The following is a 22,211-nucleotide window of genomic DNA, read 5'->3' on the forward strand; positions in this document are numbered from 1 at the left end:
CCACTCGTTACCTGTATTAATGGCACCTGTTTTAACTCATTATCGGTATAAAAGACACCTGTCCACAACCTCAGTCAGTCACACTCCAAACTCCACTATGGCCAAGACAAAAGAGCTGTCAAAGGACACCAGAGACAAAATTGTAGACCTGCACCAGGCTGGGAAGACTGAATCTGCAATAGGTAAAACGCTTGGTGGAAAGAAATCAACTGTGGGAGCAATTATTAGAAAATGGAAGACATACAAGACCACTGATAATCTCCCTCGATCTGGGGCTCCATGTAAGATCTCACCCTGTGGCGTCAAAATGATGACAAGAACGGTGAGCAAAAATCCCAGAACCACGCGGGGGGACCAAGTGAATGACCTACTGGGACCACAGTAACAAAGGCTACTATCAGTAACACAATGCGATGCCAGGGACTCAAATCCTGCGCTGCCAGATCTGTCCCCCTGCTGAAGCCAGTACACATCCAGGCCCGTCTGCAGTTCGGTAGAGAGCATTGGGATGATCCAGAAGAGGACTGGGAGAATGTGTTATGGTCAAATGAAACCAAAATAGAACTTTTTGGTAGAAACACAGGTTCTCGTGTTTAGAGGAGAAAGAATACTCAATTGCATCCGAAGAACACCATACCCACTGTGAAGCATGGGGGTGGAAACATCATGCTTTGGGGATGTTTTTCTGCAAAGGGACCAGGACGACTCATCTGTGTAAAGGAAAGAATGAATGGGGCCATTCACGTGGGAGAACTTGCACATTTAGTGGTTGACTAAATACTTATTGTGGGAGTGTGGGTGTTGTTACACATTCCCGCTCATGACTGCTTTTAGATTTGTGTCTATCACAGTTTAGCTTATTGCCAATAGATTTGTTTCCTTTGTACTTTGGCCTGTCTTGTGTATGCAGTGGTTTTGAAATTGCCAACTATACACTCACTGGCCACAACATTAGGTATATTTTCCATGGCTACCGAGAGCCAATGTACTGTATCAAAACTATGTAAGACAAGTCTTGATTTGAATTGACTGTCTGGTTTATTGATTCGACAGCATATTTATTATGGTGTTTTTGGTATATAGTTGCCAGTAGTATTAAGTCATGCAATTCTACTCCACTACTGCAAATCACAGTTATGAGCTTACTGTCAATTTTTAATTATTTCAAATGCATTATAAACAGTGTTGTCAGTAACGCGTTACATCTGATTACTTTCTTTCAGTAACAAGCAATCTTACACGTTAATTTTTCTAAAACAGTAATCTGATTAAAGTTACTTTCCTTGATGCCTGTGCGTTACTATTTTGTTATATCCTCATAATGTATGTAGTATGAAGAATACTGTAATCATGGGAGAGACATAACTTGTCACATTTTGTAATCGGAAAAAAAACGGGTCACTTGTATTACCATGCTGTGTGAGTGCTGGGAGTTTTCGGCCAAAACAACATAGCCTTGCTACCTTGTCAGGATGCAATGAAAGAGGCAGGAGATATACTACAAACTGCTGCATTTGCTCACTGGAAATATAGCCATTACTTCACATTTTTGTCCAGTAAAGATGACAAAAATATCTCCGCGCGTTGAACTTTGCGCTGGCTCAAAAAGACTGTCGACCGCTAAAAGCATCCAATTCAAGGAACCACTTGCAATTACAGCACAAGGCGACAAAACTTGAAACAAAGGCTACATGTACCAAGACAGCCGGTACTTTTTGATACTGCTCGTACTCAATCCTCGGTTCAAGCTCAGTTGTTGAAGCTTTTGAAAGCTTAGGTTTAAAGAAATTCTAAATATCCATCTTGCCTCCTCAGCTGTAGTTTTGGCTAAGCAAAGCAAACGACCATCTCTAAGGTGCTAGAGTCACATGATCTGTTCGAAAATATATTTTGGACCCATTATGAAATACTTTGAAGAATTCTTGTTCATTTCGTTCATTTATGTTGTCTGTTATATTGCTGTACAACTTTTATAGACAACATTTGAATGGCTATATTAATTGCTATATTTATTGGTCTTTATTTCAAAGGGGAACTTCAAAATTTTTGACTTTAGGCTTAATTTTTGAGTTAGCCGGGATTTAATTAGTCTTTGGAGTTGATTTGAACAAATTCCACACAGTTTGTCAATTATTTGTTAGTTTCCGGGAGCAAGCGCCAGTCAATGGTGGTTGAAATTAACATCCTCAACTAATTAAACCCCTGCTAACTTGAATAATAAGCCTATGTGGAAAAATTCATTTACATGCAATGACATGTTTTTGTTGTCATTCTTATGTTGAGGCCGCAAAGGGAGAAGCATTGGTAAAAAGTAACTGTTAAATTACGTTTAAAGTAACTTAGTTACTTTGATAATAAAGTAATCAGTAAAGTAACTAGATTACTTTTTTTGAGGCGTAATCAGTAATCAATAATTAAATTACTTTTTCAAGTAATCTGTGACAACACTGATTACCGTATTTTTCGGACTATAAGTCGCCCTTTTTTTCATAGTTTGGCTGGGGGTGCGACATATACTGTGGAGCAACTTATGTGTGGAATTATTAACACATTATTATATCATTTCACATGTTATTTGGGTGTTTTGGAGTGTTTGGCAAACTTGTCAGCATGTTCTTTATGCTGTCGTTATCTGAATAATTCTTAATAGCTATGTTACATTAACATACTGGCCATGTTAGCATTTCATTGTTTTTGCATCAACATTATCATACTGTACACTTATTCAGCATGTTGTTCTCCATTGTATTTTTATTTTGAATTGCCTTTTAGGACGACATATCTGTTCTACAGTATGTGTTGGATTTTATCAAGTAAATTTCCCCCAAAAAAGTGACTTATACTCCGGTGTGACTTTTATGTTTTTTTTTTTCCTCTTCATTGCGCAATTTCGGGCTAGTGCGACTTATATTCAGGTGTGACTTATAGTCTGAAAAATACGGTATGAATACCATTTCTTTCGTTTCATGTCATTAAAGTGTGCAGGTGCACCTAATGTTGTTGGGGCCTTTGAGCATTAAAAAAATCAATTCCTCCCCCTGTTATGTATGAATAGAAGAAACATGTCTATATGGAGTACAAATAGACTGAACACACCCTGTAACGGAGCAAAGTGCTTCTATTGCCGCCTCACTTTGCAGTCATAGTCACCGCTGGGGAGCGTTTGCAAATAATATGCACCTTGTCACAGGCGTCTACCTTTACAAGTAACTTTCCTCTGCTAATTCAGCCTCATGCCCCTCAAGCATCCATCAGACGTAGCTGATGGAGAGGGCATGTCGAGACATCCATTAAAGGTTTCTAGCTGTCAAAGGTTCCCTTTTGTGAGGCAAGGAGTTAGAGGAGTGTCGTGCTCTTATCAGAGCTTCCTGTGGAGTTTGCTCTGCATCCTGTCCACTTCGAGCCGCTTCTCTTTTCACACTCACCTCTCATGTGACTCTTCTAGTGCCCATGTTTGTGCTCTTCCGTTGTGCCTCAATCAAGTATGAGTGCATTCTAAACTATGCTTTTATATATTTTGGCTTCATTTTATAGATAGAAGTCAATAAAAGCAGGCGTATGGGATGATTTTGTTCTCGTAGAAAAAAAAATATGATTAATTAACACAATGATCGTCACAGTTGTGGGTACCAATTTGAAAAAGTTATTTATTCGTCATTGATTGAATGTCTTTTTCTTATTGTTTTACATTTACTGGTGGATAGTTATCTGTGTATGGAAAATAAATTACATTACTATTAGTCAAGTTAGACAATTAGACTTTTAGTGGAAACATGGATATGCTGAAAATTAGGTTAAACTTGTTCTCACAAGAATTTACTAAAAAATTTATTGGTTGCTTGGAAAAGCATGTTTTCTCTATTCTTAACATGAATGATAGTGGAAATTATGTGAACATTCTAAACACTTTAATCCTACCTTCTTTGAAACTTAACCCCTTCAGACCTGCATTTCTCTATTGGACAAAGAAAATATCTTCGCTGATTTTTACTCATAAAAACAGAACAAAGTGCAATTTTTTGGTTTGTGATATTTCATGCTTTTTTGGGTTATTTTGAATGTTAATGTTGATGTGTTTTGATAAGAAATTAGCACTTACGTTTGCCTTTTTGAAATTGCGTTTTATCTCAGCCATTTTCAAAGAGCCAAAAATGGCAAAGGCGGCCTGCTGAACCTCATGATTTCATTTCGAATGGTAAAGTTTCGTCCAATCATCTCCTAGAAGTGACAATAGCAACTAAATTCAGTGTATTTATTGGTTTACAGACGCGAACGCGTCATGTCCTTCAGCAGCATGCCCAGGTCTGAAGTCACACTAAAAAAATGTTCATTTTTAATGTGATAGTATAACTTTCACTGTGCGCCAGACTCGAATGTTTTTGCACTGACTGGTTTGGCACTTTTTGTTGTACATGTTACAATGACAAAAAAGATATTATTCTATTTTGTGTGACTGTGCGGCAAAATGAAACGGTAAAGGTAAATAAACAAACAATCAGCTGTGGACTTGTTCTGCCTCTCCTTTGCCGTTGCACCTCATTTGAAGCCTTATAAATCAGGCTCCTACACTGTGACATGGTGTTAGTAGGCCTCCTCAACAACATTCGCACACATGTGCACTTACAAAAACACACAAGTCTGCTGCTCATTAAGTCCACCATCAAACCCTTGGATGCATAATGAAATGTAGCGAGAGGGTGCAAGCCACAAGTGTGTATGAACTGCAGCATGCTCAGTATGTAAGCATGTGAAAGTTCTACTTGCCCGCCTGCCTACCATGCCACACTCTACCTTAAAAAAATCTCTGTAACTCCTTCTCTGTGCATGCTGTTTTTCCCAACGCCCTCCAAACATGAGCAATATCAGTCACACGTCTCTCTCTCTCACTCTTTCTTCTACCTCTCTTTCTCTTGCACTCTCTATACTGTATATCTTTTTTTTTTTTGTATGGCAAGTGCACTATGATTTCAATCCATAGAAGGTATATTAGTGAGTGACTAAGAGATGTTGCTGGTTGTGGATGGCTTTCACGAGTGGTGGACAGACCATCATAGCTCTGAGGGACATCTTTCACACATTAAGTAAAAGCCTGCACTCAATCAAGCAAGGTTATCAAGCAAAAGCAGAAGACAAAGAAGCTGTAAGAAGTCAATATGACAAGATTGCTGTTAAATTTGGTTTAAGAAAATGAAGAAATATTTTTTTTTTATATTTTTTTTGCGCAAAAGGTAAAACCTTAACAACAAAACTGCTGTAATATGTATGTCAGGCCACTAGGGGATGTGCTCACTTTGTAAAGCAACATAATACAACACATTTTAGTTGCTACTTTAATCTCATTGTACTATGTATAATGAAAAACTACGTATAATGAAAAATAAAGTTATTTCTATTTTATTCTAATAACAATAACTTTATAAGACAACTAGAAAATACATTTTCTAGAGAAATTGCAATGGTAGCCTCGCTGTGGTGGTTGGTATATCGGATCACTTTCTTTTGATTTTGAGGCATTTCAGGGTCACTTCCTGTAGATATCGGGTCACTTCCTGTTAATTTTGAGGCATTTCGAGGTCACTTCCTCTAGATATCAGGTCACCTGTTGATTTGGGGACATTTCAGGGTTACTACCTGTTGATTTGGAGGCATTTGAGGGTCACTTGCTGTTGGTATCAGTTCACTTCCTGTTGATTTGGTGGTATTTTGGGGTCACTTCCTGTGATATTAGCTCACTTCCTGTTGACTTGGGGGAATTTCAGGGTGTTTCCTGTTGATAACAGGTCACTTCAAGTCAACAGAATGGTGAATAGGGCCATTGGAAATGAGTGGGAAAGTTTTTAGTAAATTTTGGCATAATTGTACGTTTTTGCTGCAAGAAAAATAATAGCCTAGTGCTCTTCAATATCCTGAATTGTAAATGTGCAAATGAAAAAAATGTAAATGTAGGACAAGTAGGATTTTTAAATTTCATTTTTTTTTTTCCCAAAAACCCGCGTTTAGGGGAGAATGGTAATTTTTGGAGTGTCAAACAAAAGAGCCTTAGTCGCGCAATAATTCTGATTACTTTTGTGTATGAATGGTGTCAATGGGTCAAACGGTTTTGGCTGGGTGGCGTTCCGAAAAGACACCATTTAATTTATTATTTAAAAAAAAAAAGGATTGTTTTAGATGGTAGCTTTTGCATTACATGCAAAGCTACCATCAACAGTATACCGCTTGTCAAATTGTGTGCCTTTATAGTTATTTGTAATGCAAAAAAACATTGGCACTGAAAGTGTTGGACTTAAAACAGATGTCTGAAATTAGCACACCCACCCCAAAACCACACACAAAAAAACGACTCAGTATTGATTAAACATTTATTTTCTGGTTTGGTTTTACACATTTTGGAACGTCCACATTTCCGTTTAGACGTGCGGGAACAGACAGGCTTTCCCATTGACAGTAGTCCATATGTCCATCATTTGTGTATCTTTAAAACAAATCTATTCAGATTTTTTATAGCTCAATGTTCATTAAGAAAGAAAAACAATACAATAGATATTACCTTGCAATAACAACTTATTTACATTTAAACTACAAGCTTTTGCGTTACCTATTAATTAGCAGTAACCTTGGGTCAAAGCTGTGCTGACTTTTGGGCTGTCTGTCTGTAAAACAGACATAGAGAGTGGGTTATTTCAACCTGAACCTTAACCATGCACACATACAATTGTGTGTCTCTGGATAAGCACACATGGACCAGATCTTTTGACACCTTTGACCAGACACTTTACGTATTGACCCTCCAAACTCAACATTTGCACCTCCAGCCCAATGAAAACTCTTTCACCCACACAACAACAATATGATCGTTCATGCTTTATGAGGTGGGGTAAAAAAACATGACTTGGGAAAATGTTCTTAGAGTTCATGAACTGTGCGCATCTAAAGATGTCAAGTAGCCTATTTGGTCTTCTGCATGACAACATGATGTCCTTCCACACACAGTGTTGTTAATCTTACTTTTAAAAAGGAATTAGTTAGTTACAAATTACTTCTCCCAAAAGTAATTGAGTTCGTAAGTAACTCAGTTATCTAATTGTAAGAGTAATTAGTTGCTCAGCAGAGAAACTGGTCAACGTTACTTTTCATGTTTCACACGTTATTACGTTATACATTCTATAACATCTTTTACATCAAAGACATTTAAATATTAAATGATTGAATTGAACTGATTTTTTCATTCAAAAAAAACTTAGGTCACACTTTTATGAGAGTGTATATATCTGTATAAGACTGTAATGGTATACAAACTTTAACTTTTAAATGCTATCTATATTGTTCAATGTGCAGGTGAGGCTCTGAGTCTCCTGCCGCTCCTATCGTTGCTTTAGTTGTTTCAATTAAAAAAGCATCACACAAGGTTCGTGGATACATCATTCGAGAAAAGTTTAGTGCAAGTGACTATTTTTGGTGTTTGAAAAAAAACAACTATTATTATATTGTAGCGTCTACAAGAACAACGCAAACCTGGTGAGGATAATGCACACTCAGCAGGAAAGCGATAGGCCTACATTATTTTCAATTCATTGTACCCACCTGGACGCCGCGAACTGTATGTACAAAAAAGTTGCCCGAGAGTTTAAGATAATGCTCGCCACGCTAAATGCTCATGCTAACGAGAACGTGAATGCTATGCTAATGCTTCGAGCCACCTAGCCAATCATCGTCTCGTTTGCAATCGTGTCACCACCCCCGTCCTTCTTCCCCCCTCCTGCTCTGTAGTGACGAGATTTGTCGTTCACTTGAGTAAACGAATCCATTCCGGTTCGTTCAGTAAAAAGATTCGTTCAAACAAATCGTTCAACGAATCGTTCGCCCCCCTCATCTCCCTCCCCGCCCAAACGAATCGTTCGGTTACTGAACGGGAAGTGACGTTGCCGAACGAGTCACCAAAGACCGCTTCGCAGTATAACTGAACGGGAAGTGACATTGCTTGGTCCCTCCCTCTCTTCCACATTGACCACTCGTCGTAGTTTCAGAAATGAGTGACAGGCGGTATCATTCTGCTTTCACAGACAGCCTCGTCTCCCTCCTGCTGCTGCAAAAGCGAGGGAGAACTTCCGCGTCGTCTGTCCTAGTTCTATGGGCTCAAAGTCATGGCTCGTGCTTGCATTTCGATTTAGGACACGGTTAAACATTTTCCTTTTGTGAGGGGAGCAGGGGGCGGGGGCGCACGGACTTTCTTTAGCAGGTTCTTGATCACACATACAATCACATATACAGCATGTTTGCTGTCACGAAAATAAACATACATCGAAAGTTTAATTTCTGAATATGGAACGACCAACACATCATATTTACATCTCGCTCTGTTGTATTTTTGTTTTTTAGTATTAAGATGATCGTGTTGAATTTTTGCACTGGTATTAATAAATAAAATAATCCGGTCAGCTCCCCTGTCGTCCCCGCATCTCAGATCGTCAAATGCTGACGAGAAATAATTGTTTGCTCTTTACGATGTCGCCTTTCTACTCTCATTAGTCTGTTAAGAAAAATGTAGACATATTGCGACATCTCCCGTGTCCGCGTGCTTTGTTTTTGGGCGCTTGAGTAGCACATGATGGACGGATTGACATAATTTGTCAAACCAACCAACACCTGACACGAAAAAAAAAAAAAAAACACTCGGAAAAAAATTACATGTATATACAGTTTCATTGCAAATCAGTATTGTGGTGATCATATTGTTTTTTTGCACTGGTATTAATAAATAAAATAATCCGGTCAGCTCCCCTGTCGTCCCCGCATCTCAGATCGTCAAATGCTGACGAGAAATAATTGTTAGCTCTTTACGATGTCGCCTTTCTACTCTCATTAGTCTGTTAAGAAAAATGTAGACATATTGCGACATCTCCCGTGTCTGCGTGCGTTGTTTTGGGCGCTTGAGTAGCACATGATGGACGGATTGACATAATTTGTCAAACCAACCAACACCCGACACGCTGACACGAAAAAAAAAATAATAAAACACTCGGGAAAAAATTGACATGTATATACAGTTTCATTGCAAATCAGTATCATGGTGATCATACTAAATATTTTTTTCTGTGCACATATGAGGTAAATATCGCTGCCATGAAGCCTCCATATAGTGACAGTTCTCTGCCCGCTTCACTGCCGTCACGCGACCGCAGCTCAGCTTTTGCTTGCCTCGTAGCTACCCATGTTTTAAATTACTGTAAATTTGATAGTATGTCGTCATAGGCAGTCACGAGTTTGTTGAGAAAAGTACTACTCTAAACAATGCTCGCTAGATTTGTGTGGTGTTTTTGTCTGTTTGAGCAGCATTTGATAGGCTCCACGTTAACAAATATGTGACAAAGTCATTTCCTTTCATTTTCTGATTCGTTCACCGCATAGTCATTACTGGAAAATCAAGTTAGCAGCAAGCTAGGTCAGGAACCGGAGGACCGAGTCACTGAACGGGAAGTGACAAAACTAAGTCTTGCCCCCCTGCCTGCACGCTGGCTGCTTATTGGCCACACGTGGACGTGAGTGACAAACGCCCTGATTCTGTTTCCGCTCCCTCCCCTGCCCGCGATGAGGCTGGCGTCTGATTGGTCGTGTGCGATGTCAGAAGACGCTGCCGCTTGCTCAACGCCCTCCCACGCAGCGAACAAGCACCACCTTCATAGAACGAATCAGTGCAGATGATGATTAGTTCGGTGTCGTTCACCAAAACAATTCGTTCAAAAAGAACGAATCGTTCGCGACCGATACAACACTACTGCTCTGCTCTCTCCCAGGAAGCTGTGACAAAATCAGACAACTTGTGTTTATTTCAACCAAATTGTAGTAACGCGGCCCTACGCATCCTCAGTAACGGTAACGGCGTTGCAAAGATGGGAAAATTAATTAATTAGATTACTCACTATTGGAAAAAAATAATGGCGTTAGAAACGCCGTCATGTTTTAAAGTCGTTTTTCACAACACTGTCCACACACCACGATTAGACGTGTCACACAGTCGTAATTAGCCTCATTGCTGTGTGTAAGGCTATTTTTTTCTCTATAAGATACACATAGGCATGGTATAACATTCAAGCATGGGGGTGAAATTTGGGTGCCGAGCCTTTCTTGGTGAAGCTTTAACTTGAAAAGTTAAAAAAAAAAAAAAAAAAAAAGTAATTTTTTTTTTCCCTTTTTTAAATGTTTCCATAGACTATCAGTTGACGGGACACGGGGCTCGGGGCCGATCCGCAGGGGAACTATTTTCAAAAACTGTCAAAACCAAAACAGGCACCTCCCTTAGGCATATATAAGTCTCCATGAGCGGCGACAATCAAAAAATTCAAAGTCGTTCCCTCATAAAATCCTGATTACAAAACTTAAAATGGTTATAAAATTCTCAATTTTTATGCTAGATGCAAAAAAAATCCCAAAATACAGAGATAATCACCTACAGTATATTTTCAGGATCAGTAGCAATATTTAACATATTATATAAGTATTTTGCCCAAAATAGCAACTTTTTTTTTTTTTTTTAATTTAGTGCTGTTTTTAACAGCTAATAAATGACTCAATTTTCACATCAGAAAATTAATACTTAGCATGCAGAATAATCTTAACTTTACTCAACAAAAGCAAAATTAGCATTTTTCTATATACAATCACAAATTATTGAGGTCTAATTCTGCTATTGTGAAGAGATAACAAATCCAACATGGCGGCCATCACAAAACAAAGAGCTTTTTAAGTTGAAAATTCTTGTAAATAAATGCTCAAATCGCGGAATTTCTATAGATACGAACATTGAGATATGAACAGTCTAGATTCTTAGTTAAAAGCAAAAAAAATAATAATAATAATTCCTTTGAAACTCAGTGACAAGCCCTCCAATTTCCATCTACTTGCTCCCACATTGCTATGTCCATCTTCTGCTTTTAGGTGAAAGCAGGTAATAAGAATCTCTCTCTCCTTGTCTCGAGGGGAGGGGTTGGGGGACAGGTGATACAATGGAGGATCAATATGTGTGAGAGAAAGTCTTTTGATAAGTCAAAGAAGCCACAGTTAGCCAATTCCCTCCTCCTTTCACCGTTGTCTCGCTTTCATACATCATGCCTACATTTGCTGGGCATGACAAGGTTGTCGCTTTGCACTGCCATCAAAATCATACCCATCATCTATAATAAAGTCTCCATCAACATGCTCAGAGTGGAGGCAAACTTTGAATCATTTTGTAACTGAGTGAACTTTATGTTGTCTCGTCAATTTCTACTTTTTAAAAACTGGACCTTTTGCTCCTAAACAGGTGGTTGACGACTTGGGCAACATTAAGTTTGCTCTGGACACAGGCCCAGAAACCCCCAACAACAGCTGGCTGAAGTATGTTCGCTCCGCCCCTTCGTTTGAGGAGCAGAACCTCGCCGCTTGCCACCTCACTGGAGACCAGGTGAGTGTCCGGCTTGGATTTGGATTTTACATAAGAGAGACGTTGTGTTGTCTTTGTCCCACAATAGTGAATGCTGCTTTGCTTTCCTGTTTCCCATCCACTCAGAGTGATTAGCGGGTTCCTATACCGTATGTGTTTTGTGTTCATCCTTATAGCTCCAAAATATGTTGGCTGGGAATGACCAAGGAATGACTCTATTGTGTGGCTGTCACTGGGCTGGTTGCCAGAGCTATTAGGAAGTGACCCATGTAACAAAACTGAAAGAATCGCGCAGCACTCATCAGACTCATAAAACCATCACCCAAAGAAATGGGAGAAGCCTTTAATTTGTTGTTGCACCTTTTGACAGAGACTTGCAAATACTTAAAGATAAACCAATGTTTGAACAAAAGCATTCGTCAGGTATGTGTGGAGCCCATTAGTTGTCTCTAATTTTTAGGAGTCGACATTTGGTTTGCTTTAATTAAGTTTGTATTAATATTCTTTGTTGATGCAGTTTGTTTAGGTGTGAACACAGAATTTGGAACTCAGGTATTGACCAAGACACCCATACCGCTTGCTCTAAACAAACTCGGGTGTGACACATTTGTGGTGAGAAAGCTAGCTAACATTGATCTGCTCCCAGTTGCAATGAACTAATCAGATTTGATCTAATCCCCTCACTTAGATACTAGTTTCGAAATCATACTTTTTCTGTAGCAATTTATTCATATCCATTCTTACAAAAAGAAAATTACACTACACATTACCGTGGTGCTTTTTTTTGGGGGGGGGGACAGGGACATAATTTGTTTTGTCTTTTAAAAAAATCTGTATTTGCTGATGGTGTCCCCAACAGTAGAAAATGAACACTCTGGGAGTGTGGATGAGGTTGAAAAACAGTCAGTGGTGTTTCCAGGATGCCAGGTGTGGGTGGGCATTAGTCTTACCTGGGTTAAAAAATAAATAAATAAATAAATAAATAAAGCAAAAAAAAGCTGCAATGCTCAAGTAGGTCGAAATCCAGCGTAGGGCTACTGCACCTTAAAACATGTTTTGTTTTCTCCTTGAGATAACTGTCGTTGTGATTTGGTCTAAACAAATAAAAGTTTATTTGATTTTTATTTGACTTAGAACACATCCATAACTGAACAGTATGGACATGCAGGTGACAATGTCTTATAAAGGTAACCTATTGTGGTTCGTTGGTTTTATTATTATTATTATTATATTCTTTGTTCCGCAGCCCCTTTGAGCTCAATTTGAACCCCTTAGAATGCTTCAAAATGCACCAAAATCGGCAGGCAGGTCAAGACAGGTGCAATCTTTGATACCGTGTAAAGACAAATTCCAAATACACTATGTAGCGCTCCCTAGCAGTCATTCTTTGTCTCGCCGACGCTTTGAGCCTACTTTGACCCCCTCAGAATGCTTCAAAACTCACCAAAACAGCCAGGTGAACACTGGTGAAAACTTTGATAAAATGTAAAAATAAAAAAAAATTTTAAAAAATCAAAAATATGCATAAATGTGGGTAGCGCCCTCTAGGCCATTTAATTTTTTTTTTTTTTTTTTTTTTTTTTTTAAGGTGAAAGAGGAGGTAACAACGCAAAGGTTAAAACTTAGAACACATCAGTACTATATGAACGGGATACCATACGCGGTGCCCAGACTGCCGTTAGTGCTACATCCAGTTTTCTTTGGGTGGGCAGAGCGTGTCCGCCCTGACCCCCCACACCCCCACGGTAACGCCCCTGAACAGAGTTACCTCCTTGTTGCCATGCTTGATAGCATTAGCAGCATAATATGTCTGGAATTTAGGAGTGTTTCCAAAAGATATTACTTCAGATTACCTTAATATAGTCCAAAACAAATAAAGTCATAAAAACACAATAGAATTTTAAAAGTGCATATTCCTTTCTACTGCCCAGACTGCTCCTCTAACAGATGTTCCACCTGTGCTATTATTAAACTCATTCGCTGCCATTGACAACGATAGACGTCAAATCCATTTTACCCGGGACAGCTTGCATTAAATGATGAGGTTTCAGTGCCAATGACACGACAGATGTCAATAGAAGCCAATGAGTTGAGTTTTGAGAGCATAGCGATGCAATTTGAAATGTTACAATAATTATACAATTTATCGATGGGTATTTTTAATGGTATTCAATTCTGTTGTCTTTTTTCGAATTTCACTTGCCTCGCTACTACAGTTCAAAACAGAATAATATACAGTAAATCTCGTCTGACATCCAATTCTACTTTGTACTTTGGCGCTAACCAAATCTGTAATCCAATCTAATCCAATCTGTAGTAGGCCTAAACAATATTTAGAAAAACTGACATTGCAACTGTTTGGGGGGTTTTCGATATATTGTGATATATATTGGTATATTAAAACTAGAAGAATTTTCAACAAATGACTTGATTAGCTCTGTTTTGGAAGACTGGTTGACTCACCATGACTTTATTGTATTCATATAATACCGGTTCATCCAGGCTAAGGGGGTTCATATGTAAATGATGAAGATTGCTGTATACAGTGGGGCAAATAAGTATTTAGTCAACCACTAATTGTGCAAGTTCTCCCACTTGAAAATATTAGAGAGGCCTGTAATTGTCAACATTGGTCATTCTCAACCATGAGAGACAGAATGTGGAAAAAAAAAAAAAAGAAAATCACATTGTTTGATTTTTAAAGAATTTATATGCAAATCATGGTGGAAAATAAGTATGTGGTCAATACCAAACGTTCATCTCAATACTTTGGTATGTACCCTTTGTTGGCAATGACGGAGGCCAAATGTTTTCTGTAACTCTTCACAAGCTTTTCACACACTGTTGCTGGTATTTTGGCCCATTCCTCCATGCAGATCTCCTCTAGAGCAGTGATGTTTTGGGGCTGTCGTTGGGCAACATGGACTTTGAACTCCCTCCACAGATTTTCTATGGGGTTGAGATCTGGAGACTGGCTAGGGCACTACAGGACCTTAAAATGCTTCTTACGAAGCCACTCCTTTGCTGCACTGGCTGAAAGACCCAGCCACGTCTCATCTTCAATGCCCTTGCTGATGGAAGGAGATTTTCACTCAAAATCTCTCAATACATGGCCCCATTCATTCTTTCCTTTACATAGATCCATCATCCTGGTCCCTTTGCAGAAAAACAGCCCCACAGCATGGGTATGGTGCAATTCAGTATTCTTTTTTCCTCCAAACATGAGAACCTGTGTTTCTTCCAAAAAGTTCTATTTTGGTTTCATCTGACCATAACACATTCTCCCAGTCCTCTTCTGGATCATCCAAATGCTCTCTAGCGAACCGCAATGGGCCTGGACGTGTACTTTCTTCAGCAGGGGAACACGTCTGGCAGTGCAGGATTTGAGTCCCTGGCGGCGCATTGTGTTACTGATAGTAGCCTTTGTTACTGTGGTGCCAGCTCTCTGTAGGTCATTCTCTAGGTCCCCCCTTGTGGTTCTAGGATTTTTGCTCACCGTTCTTGTTATCATTTTGACGCCACGGGGTGAGGAGGGAGTTGAAAGTCAGCCCCAAAACATCACTGCTCTAGAGGAGATCTGCATGGAGAAATGGGCCAAAATACTAGCAAAAGTGTGCAAAAAGCTTGTGAAGAGTTACAGAAAACATTTGGACTCCGTTATTGCCAACAAAGGGTACATAACAAAGTATTGAGATGAACTTTCGGTATTGACCAAATACTTATTTCCCACCATGATTTTCAAATAAATTCTTTAAAAATCAAACAATGTGATTTTCTGTTTTTTTTTTTTTTTCCACATTCTGTCTTTCATGGTTGAGGTTTACCCATGGTGACAATTACAGGCCTCTCTAATATTTTCAAGTGGAAGAACTTGCACAATTAGTGGTTGACTAAATACTTATTTGCCCCACTGTATAATAGGGATCCAGGAGATCATGTCTCTGCACAAAACAGATGATTTAACAATGTATTTCACACTTCAACAGCAGTAAAAATATTAAACATACTTTAAAAAAAGAAAATAAAAGGGCAGGTGCTCTACACAGCCTAGTTTACACTCAAACACACTTTGACAGTTTTCGCATATTTTAATTGCACAGATGTGTGTTTAAAACAAAAACTGCACATCCTGCTATTATTGCGCATGAGCACATCATGATGGTAATGTTCAAACAATATATTGTGCAGGCCTATCTGTAGTGTTTCTAAATGAGCGAACAGAATGTAAATTTATTTCAAAAGCCAAAGAAAAGTGAAACTTGCCCTTGAATGGCGTAAGATGACATGACATGTGACATGACAGTTGTTCGACGCGACCTGACAGTTGTTCGACAGGAGACAAATACTTCCATATGACTCGCCTGTGTATATCCACATTCCTAATGCTTATTTGATTCCTAATCCCTGCCTGCCTTGTCGGGTCCCCATCGTCCTTCACCACCCTTTTGTCTCTTTTCTGAGTCCTCGATTCTTGACCTGCCACCTGTCACTCTGTCACACTGAGGGGACGGGCCAGTGTGTCCATTTAAGCATCAGACATTTTGAAAGAAAAAGGGAGGCCAGCTTGGAGCAAGTTAGAAGGAGCGCACGGGGGCCTCAGAGATTGACAAGCACCAATTGGCTGGCGACACCAACCTGCCTAATCCTTTTAAGATTTTCACATCAGCGCCCCCTGCCACTGCCGTACAATGTCAAATGAAAGAATCAGCGCACCATCGAAAATTGTGCAGAATTACTGGACCCAGTAAAGGTCACGTGGTCTGTTGCTTTTTGATGTGTTTTGCAGTTTGTACTTGGCAAATGGCTTTGCTTTTGTTTTCCTGGCCACTGGTTCGTCACAGTTATGAACCCATCATTTATTTACACACACAACACCCAGCCACTCAGTGCTCAAATGTGTTTTCCAGCAACGCATCCAGTGATTTCCTTTTGCTGGTCTTTTACATGCACAATGCATGACTATGGAAATGTGTGCACTTTGCAAAACCAAATGCAGGCCTGCAAAGCAAAAAAAAAAAAGTTGGTCTGGTCTTTTTTTTTTTTTTTTTTTTTTTTTTAATTATTATTATTATTATTGCCTTCTTACTCATGTTTTAAGATGAACATTAATGATTTTTTGGTGATAATATTTTTCCTGGTCATGTTTTAATTTGGCAAATATTTCTAAATATTATGCCCGCAAAAATTGTTTTCCCCCTTCTGGTGCCCCAGTGAGACAAAGTTTCATCTAGTGAGGGAAAAGTTGCAGAGAGTGACGCAACATGTTGGTGCTCCTGAGGGTTCATTTGATGGTGAACTCTATCAGCTTCAACTTACTCCTTCTCATTTTTACTTGAGGAGTGACGTAAACCCTGTTTGATCTGCCCTTCCATCGCTGGATAGATTCATCAATACAAACACACACACGTATGCATGTGCATGCTTTGGGTGTACCCACAGTAGAGGTTTATTGTGGGCCTTGCAGCTGGCATTGATCGATGACACATTTTTCCTCTGAACGCCAGAAAGAGATGATGAGAGGTCAGGAGACGTCTGAGTGCATCTGCCCGACTAAAGAAAAAATGAACGGAGGATCCCTACAAATACACATTTTTTCCCCTTTGATTGATTATTTATAGGGCCTTTGTTCAATTAATTGGCTGCTATTGACGGCATTTGCGGTCCAGTCAATTTTGAGTGGGAGAGACTGGCAGCAAATGATGAGTGCCAAACCTTGCAGTCAAAATGGACTTCCATCGCTGTCAATGGCAGTGCGTTAAATACGATGAAATTAAAAATTTAAAACTAAAAAAATAACTTCAGAGTGTTAATGGGGGTCAGAAACAGTGTATTTCTGATTAAATTAGTTTTAATGATATTCATTCTGTGTATATTAATTAATTTAGTAGTCAAATAATGACTAATAATAAAATATCAATACTATTGAGACCTGTTGTTCACATATGTGGACATCTTATTTTGGATCATGTAGCCCACAGTTGTATACCAAATGTTAATATTCTGGCCTACATGACCCAAAATCTAATATGCACATAGGTGGACACCTCGTATTTTGGGGGTTCAGACTTTTTTTATGACCAAAAATAGTCACTTGCCCTATAAAAGATTAAACGGTTTATTTTAATGTATTTTCCACAAGATCATTAACCAATATATATATACATATATATATATTGACTGGTAAAATGTGCATACAGTGACACAGACTTTACTTTTAGTTTTACAATTTATTTCTATTTCATTTGTTACAATATTACAGAATAAAAGTTCCTTTAAAATTAATTTTATTCTGCAAGCAAACTATCTTTGCCTTAAACGCATATTACTATTAACCATTTGTTTAAGAGTTACATCGAATAACGATCATTACGTTTCTTTAGAATTAACTCACGTGTGTGTCTCGTGTCGTCGGTGGGAATGCGTGTGTCCGATTGTAACTGAGCGCGTTCGGGTCACTAAGGTTTGCTTTTGTCCATTGCCGACATCAATATTAAATACGCGCAGTTGATGGAGGGTGGGTGGCGGGTATAGGGAGGGGTCCTCCGTGCTTTCGGCTGGAGATAAGACGAGGAGGAGTGGCCGGCGGGGGGACCACAGAGAGAGCGAGAGAGAGAGAGAGAGAGAGAGAAAGGAAGAGGGAGAGAGAGAGAGAGATCGCCGGCACGGTGAGGAGAAAACACGCAGGGAAAGAAAAAGAGAGAGCGACTCATCTTCATCATCTTCATCATCATCGTCATCTTTAAGGACACTCAGTGACTAGATAGAGAAAAGTCAGTCAGTACGTACACCAGCTTTGAGGGGACAAAGTCAGCGAACTCGTCACCCGGCGTGCGCAAGCTTCTGCGGCAGCCCGGCGAACTCCGACGCCCGGCCGGCTGCGTCAGTCAACTCCATCGGCCCCATTCCCGGCCGGCCGGCACTCGGAGTTGTGCTGAAGCGAGTATGGGTTGTGTGGCCAACTCCGCCGGGACCCAAGTTCTAGTGCAGCTGGAAGCTCTACGCACTGCCGCGCAACTTTCTCAACTACTCCGACTCACGGAGAAAAGAAAGGTCAGGTTTCAGGTGTGGACAAGCTCCAGCACCACAAATCAATATTCATAATAATAACAATTATATTGTGTCATAATATCGGCTTTGTCATACAACTCATGGAAGTTAGTTTATGTATGCGTGAGTGTGAGTTGCTGGCTTTACGACCTTCAGTTGGTGTAGACTAGAGAGCCCCCATGTGTCCAGACTTTAGATGGCAAGCTTTTCGGAGGCGTTTGCCCAGAGGTGATTCATTAATTAAATGTGTGGATTTGTTTGTACGTGACGATGAGGACATACACGCGTTGGCTATTTTATATTTAATATGTGCATGGATTTAGTTTTTTATTTTGGGGGGCCTTTAGAAAATCAGTCCGCAAATGACGGCACGGCGCTTGCAGTCGGGTGGCACGCTATTGAAAGTCCCATAACAGTTTTTAGTCATTTGAAATTAATTATCCAGGCACCATTAATTGTGAAAAAAAATGATGATTGTTGTCTTGGTTGCAAATTACAACGATTCCAAAGTTTGCAGACATTTTCAAATGTTGGTCGTTTGCGGTATTTTTTAAATGTTCTGATAAATGAATAAATAAATATGGGTGTAGTGTCAAATATCTTTTTGTTTAGATTTGTGTAAAATATTTCAATCACATCAACGAAGAAAGATTTATTTAATTACAAAGGTCCGCAGGATAATAGAGTTATCCTGAGTCTGAACTTTAGGCCCTTTACTAAAAAAAAAAAAAAAAAAAGAAGAAGAAGAAAAAAATCCTTTCATAATTATTTGTAGTCATTTTTTTTTAACATGTTGACCTTGTATTTTTTTCTGTCTCTCCGTAGATTTATTACAAAGCAGTCCGGGACATAGATGCGGGGGAGGAGCTTTTGGTTTATATGAAGGACGGCATTTTTCCGGAGGGATCCATGGCACCCAACTTACAAGGTAAGAAGACTAATGCGCCTCATTAGCGCACATTTTAAACAAACTCCAAAACTGCAGTCTGCTTCCAGTGCGACACCCAAATCCCTACACACACGCTTCTGCGCCAACGGGAGAGAAACCGATGAATGCCAATTATCGCTGATTTATTTATTTATCTATTTATTTTTGAATCAATAAAACACACACCCATGTTATTTTAAACAGACCTGTCATGAACCATTTTAATAGATTTGTTTTAGTACACAGAACGTCAAAAATGAATTGTTGAGAGTTCAAAATTATTTCGTTTATTATTCAGTCTCAGGGTTTAAATTTGTCTTCAGAATTCAAATCCATCAACAGAAAGTATACATACACCTGTTGTAAAGATATGTTTTGTACTGATTTAATTTTATTTTGCAAAATAGATTTGTTCGTTCAGGCTGTTCGTTCAGTCACCTTCAAGCGTAATGCTTTTTTTTTAATCAATTGAAAGCAAATCTTTTTTTTCTCAAATCTTTTCTTTCATTCTTTTTTTTTTTCGCCCAATAACTTTTTTCATCACTTGCTTTTAATTATCATAATATATTATATAATATCCAAATATTGCCCCGGAGCAAGCAGAAGATAATGGATGGATGGATGGAAATTCAACTTGCTGTGTTTCTTTATAAATGCAACAAGATGTATACCCACGAGAAGCTTAAAACTGTGTGTGCATGATAAAAGAAGCAGTGACCGATTGTAAGCCCTGTGACTATGCATGCACACATCCATGTGTATGTGCACGTATCTTTAATTTCTGGAGTGATAAAGGAAGGTGAAAGAAGGAATGAAAGAAATCAATAACAATGTACAGAAGTTTGTGAACAGGATTAAAAGTAATGCCAAACAATTTATTTTCTTAATATTTATGTGTGATATGATTGTCTAAATCTTAGCACAACGTCGTCTCGTATCTGGATTTATCGGAGCAGGAATTCAGGGTAAAGAACACGAGAAGTCCCTTGAGACGTCACCCATGCTCCCAGATTAGCTGCTAAACTGCACATTATCGTGTTTCCAATCATCTCCCAGAGAGTCATTAGCCTCCCCTTCTTAAACCCACCACCGCCAAAATAAGCATGTAAAAAACATTTTGAGAATTTGAATGCACACTCAAGTACCTTTTAGAGCATTTATGAACTTGGAGGGAAGCATTCCAAATTTTTAGTCACACGCTCTTGGTAAAATTGCATCGAAGCGCTAAGGAGAAACAAACAACAGTAGTATGAGTCAGGCACACATTGTATGGAATGTGTGTGCTCTAGTGTACTATTTGGTATAATTTTTGTGCCCAGTGTAATGGCCCATTGACCAGCAAGTCATTTATCCTCCTCATCAAGGTTGGACACATGCATCTTGCTACGCTAATGCTCTTTTAATGTGTCCAACAAGGTCCAGCTGGATAAACGGTCACAGTAGAATATGGGGTGATCCAGGCATTGTATAAGTCACTGCCGATAAACCCAATGAAATGATGGATGGGTGTGTAAGTTTTGGGATGGCAGGTGGGTGCTCTTGGCGCCACTGTGGCCCTGCTCACCTCTGTTCCTTGAGGCTTTTCTTTTTTTTCATTGCCTTGCACAAAGACTCTCCACTGGGCTTCCCCCCAGAGATGTTGAACTTGGACTCGTGCTCAGGAACTTGCTATTGAAAGGACTGGCTGGAGTTTTTATGTGTTTGACCTCGTTGGTGACGGGTATTGTAAAGGTTATCAAGGAAGGGGCAAACTGGTCCTTATTGTGTCCGTCTATTGGAAACACTCTACCTAATGTGCAATTAAAAGTGTTAATGAAGGCTATGTTTCACAGCTAATTGATTAACATTTTATGCAACTGTCAATGGCAAGGTTGTTGGTTTTACCACTTAAACGAGGGTCAATTTAGCTGTAACTAACCCAGAAAGAGGCAGTATATTTATAGATTGATTAACCAATACAAATTAGATTTTTAAATTGAACCATTGATATATAGAATTAAAGCATAATTACTCAAACCCTTCTACATGTAGGCATATGAAACTATTCATTCATGCAACATATTTACAGTTTCTACTGTTTGGACATATTAATAAACATCAGAAAATGTGCTGAGTCAAAGTCAATTTAAAAGAACAACAGCAAAGACATTTGATTCGGCGACTGAATTAATAAGGTTTGCTTGTCAAAGCAGTTGTAGTGACTTGACATCTGTATCTTGTGTTTTATACGTGCAGATGAGCAGATGTACCGCTGTGAAGACTGTGACGAGCTGTTCTCGTCAACACTTGAGTTGCGGCGACACCAGAAGTATTCCTGTTCCAGTGCGGGCTCCATCTTTGACACCCTGAGAGAGGACTTCAAACAGGAGCGTGAGGACAGCGATGAAACCGTCCACGAGTGTAAAGACTGTGAGAAGATCTTCCCAAATGAGTATAGGTGAACAAAATTGTGACGGCACCGGAAATTTTGAATAAAGTGCTGAAAGTGTGCAGTTTAGTTCATTGTTTGTTCTGTCTGCATAAAGTCTTGGCCAGCACATGATAGTCCACACAGAGGAGAGGGAGTACAAGTGTGACCAGTGTCCCAAAGCTTTCAACTGGAAGTCCAACCTCATTCGTCACCAGATGTCACATGACAGCGGCAAGCGCTTTGAGTGTGAAAATTGTGATAAGGTACAGCATACCCGGCACGTAAGTGGTGCACTGGACACATGGGCTATTTCTGATCACAATTCTGCAAGATGTACTTTAATTGTCAGTCTGGAAAGTGTAAAAACAGATATTGTAGTAAATTATTTTGTTTCGGACAAGTGTGCAAAA

At 39.2% G+C, this 22,211-nt stretch overlaps 1 protein-coding gene across 3 annotated transcripts in view; it reads left to right on the forward strand.

Moving 5' to 3' along the window:
- Positions 1-22,211, forward strand: part of prdm16 (PR domain containing 16) — a 193,275-nt gene that overhangs the window by 152,695 nt on the left and 18,369 nt on the right. For 2 of the 3 annotated variants that reach the window (XM_057817972.1, XM_057817965.1), the window contains exons 4-7: positions 11,297-11,437; positions 19,289-19,391; positions 21,627-21,828; positions 21,917-22,082. In XM_057817972.1, coding sequence (XP_057673955.1) covers positions 11,297-11,437; positions 19,289-19,391; positions 21,627-21,828; positions 21,917-22,082 — 612 coding nt within the window. Of the gene's footprint in view, positions 1-11,296; positions 11,438-18,066; positions 18,467-19,288; positions 19,392-21,626; positions 21,829-21,916; positions 22,083-22,211 lie in introns of those variants that run through there. The other variant, XM_057817981.1, reaches the window with a different exon arrangement.

The sequence above is a fragment of the Corythoichthys intestinalis genome, chromosome 2, assembly GCF_030265065.1.
Source record: "Corythoichthys intestinalis isolate RoL2023-P3 chromosome 2, ASM3026506v1, whole genome shotgun sequence".
In the NCBI taxonomy this organism is placed as follows: Eukaryota; Metazoa; Chordata; class Actinopteri; order Syngnathiformes; family Syngnathidae; genus Corythoichthys; species Corythoichthys intestinalis.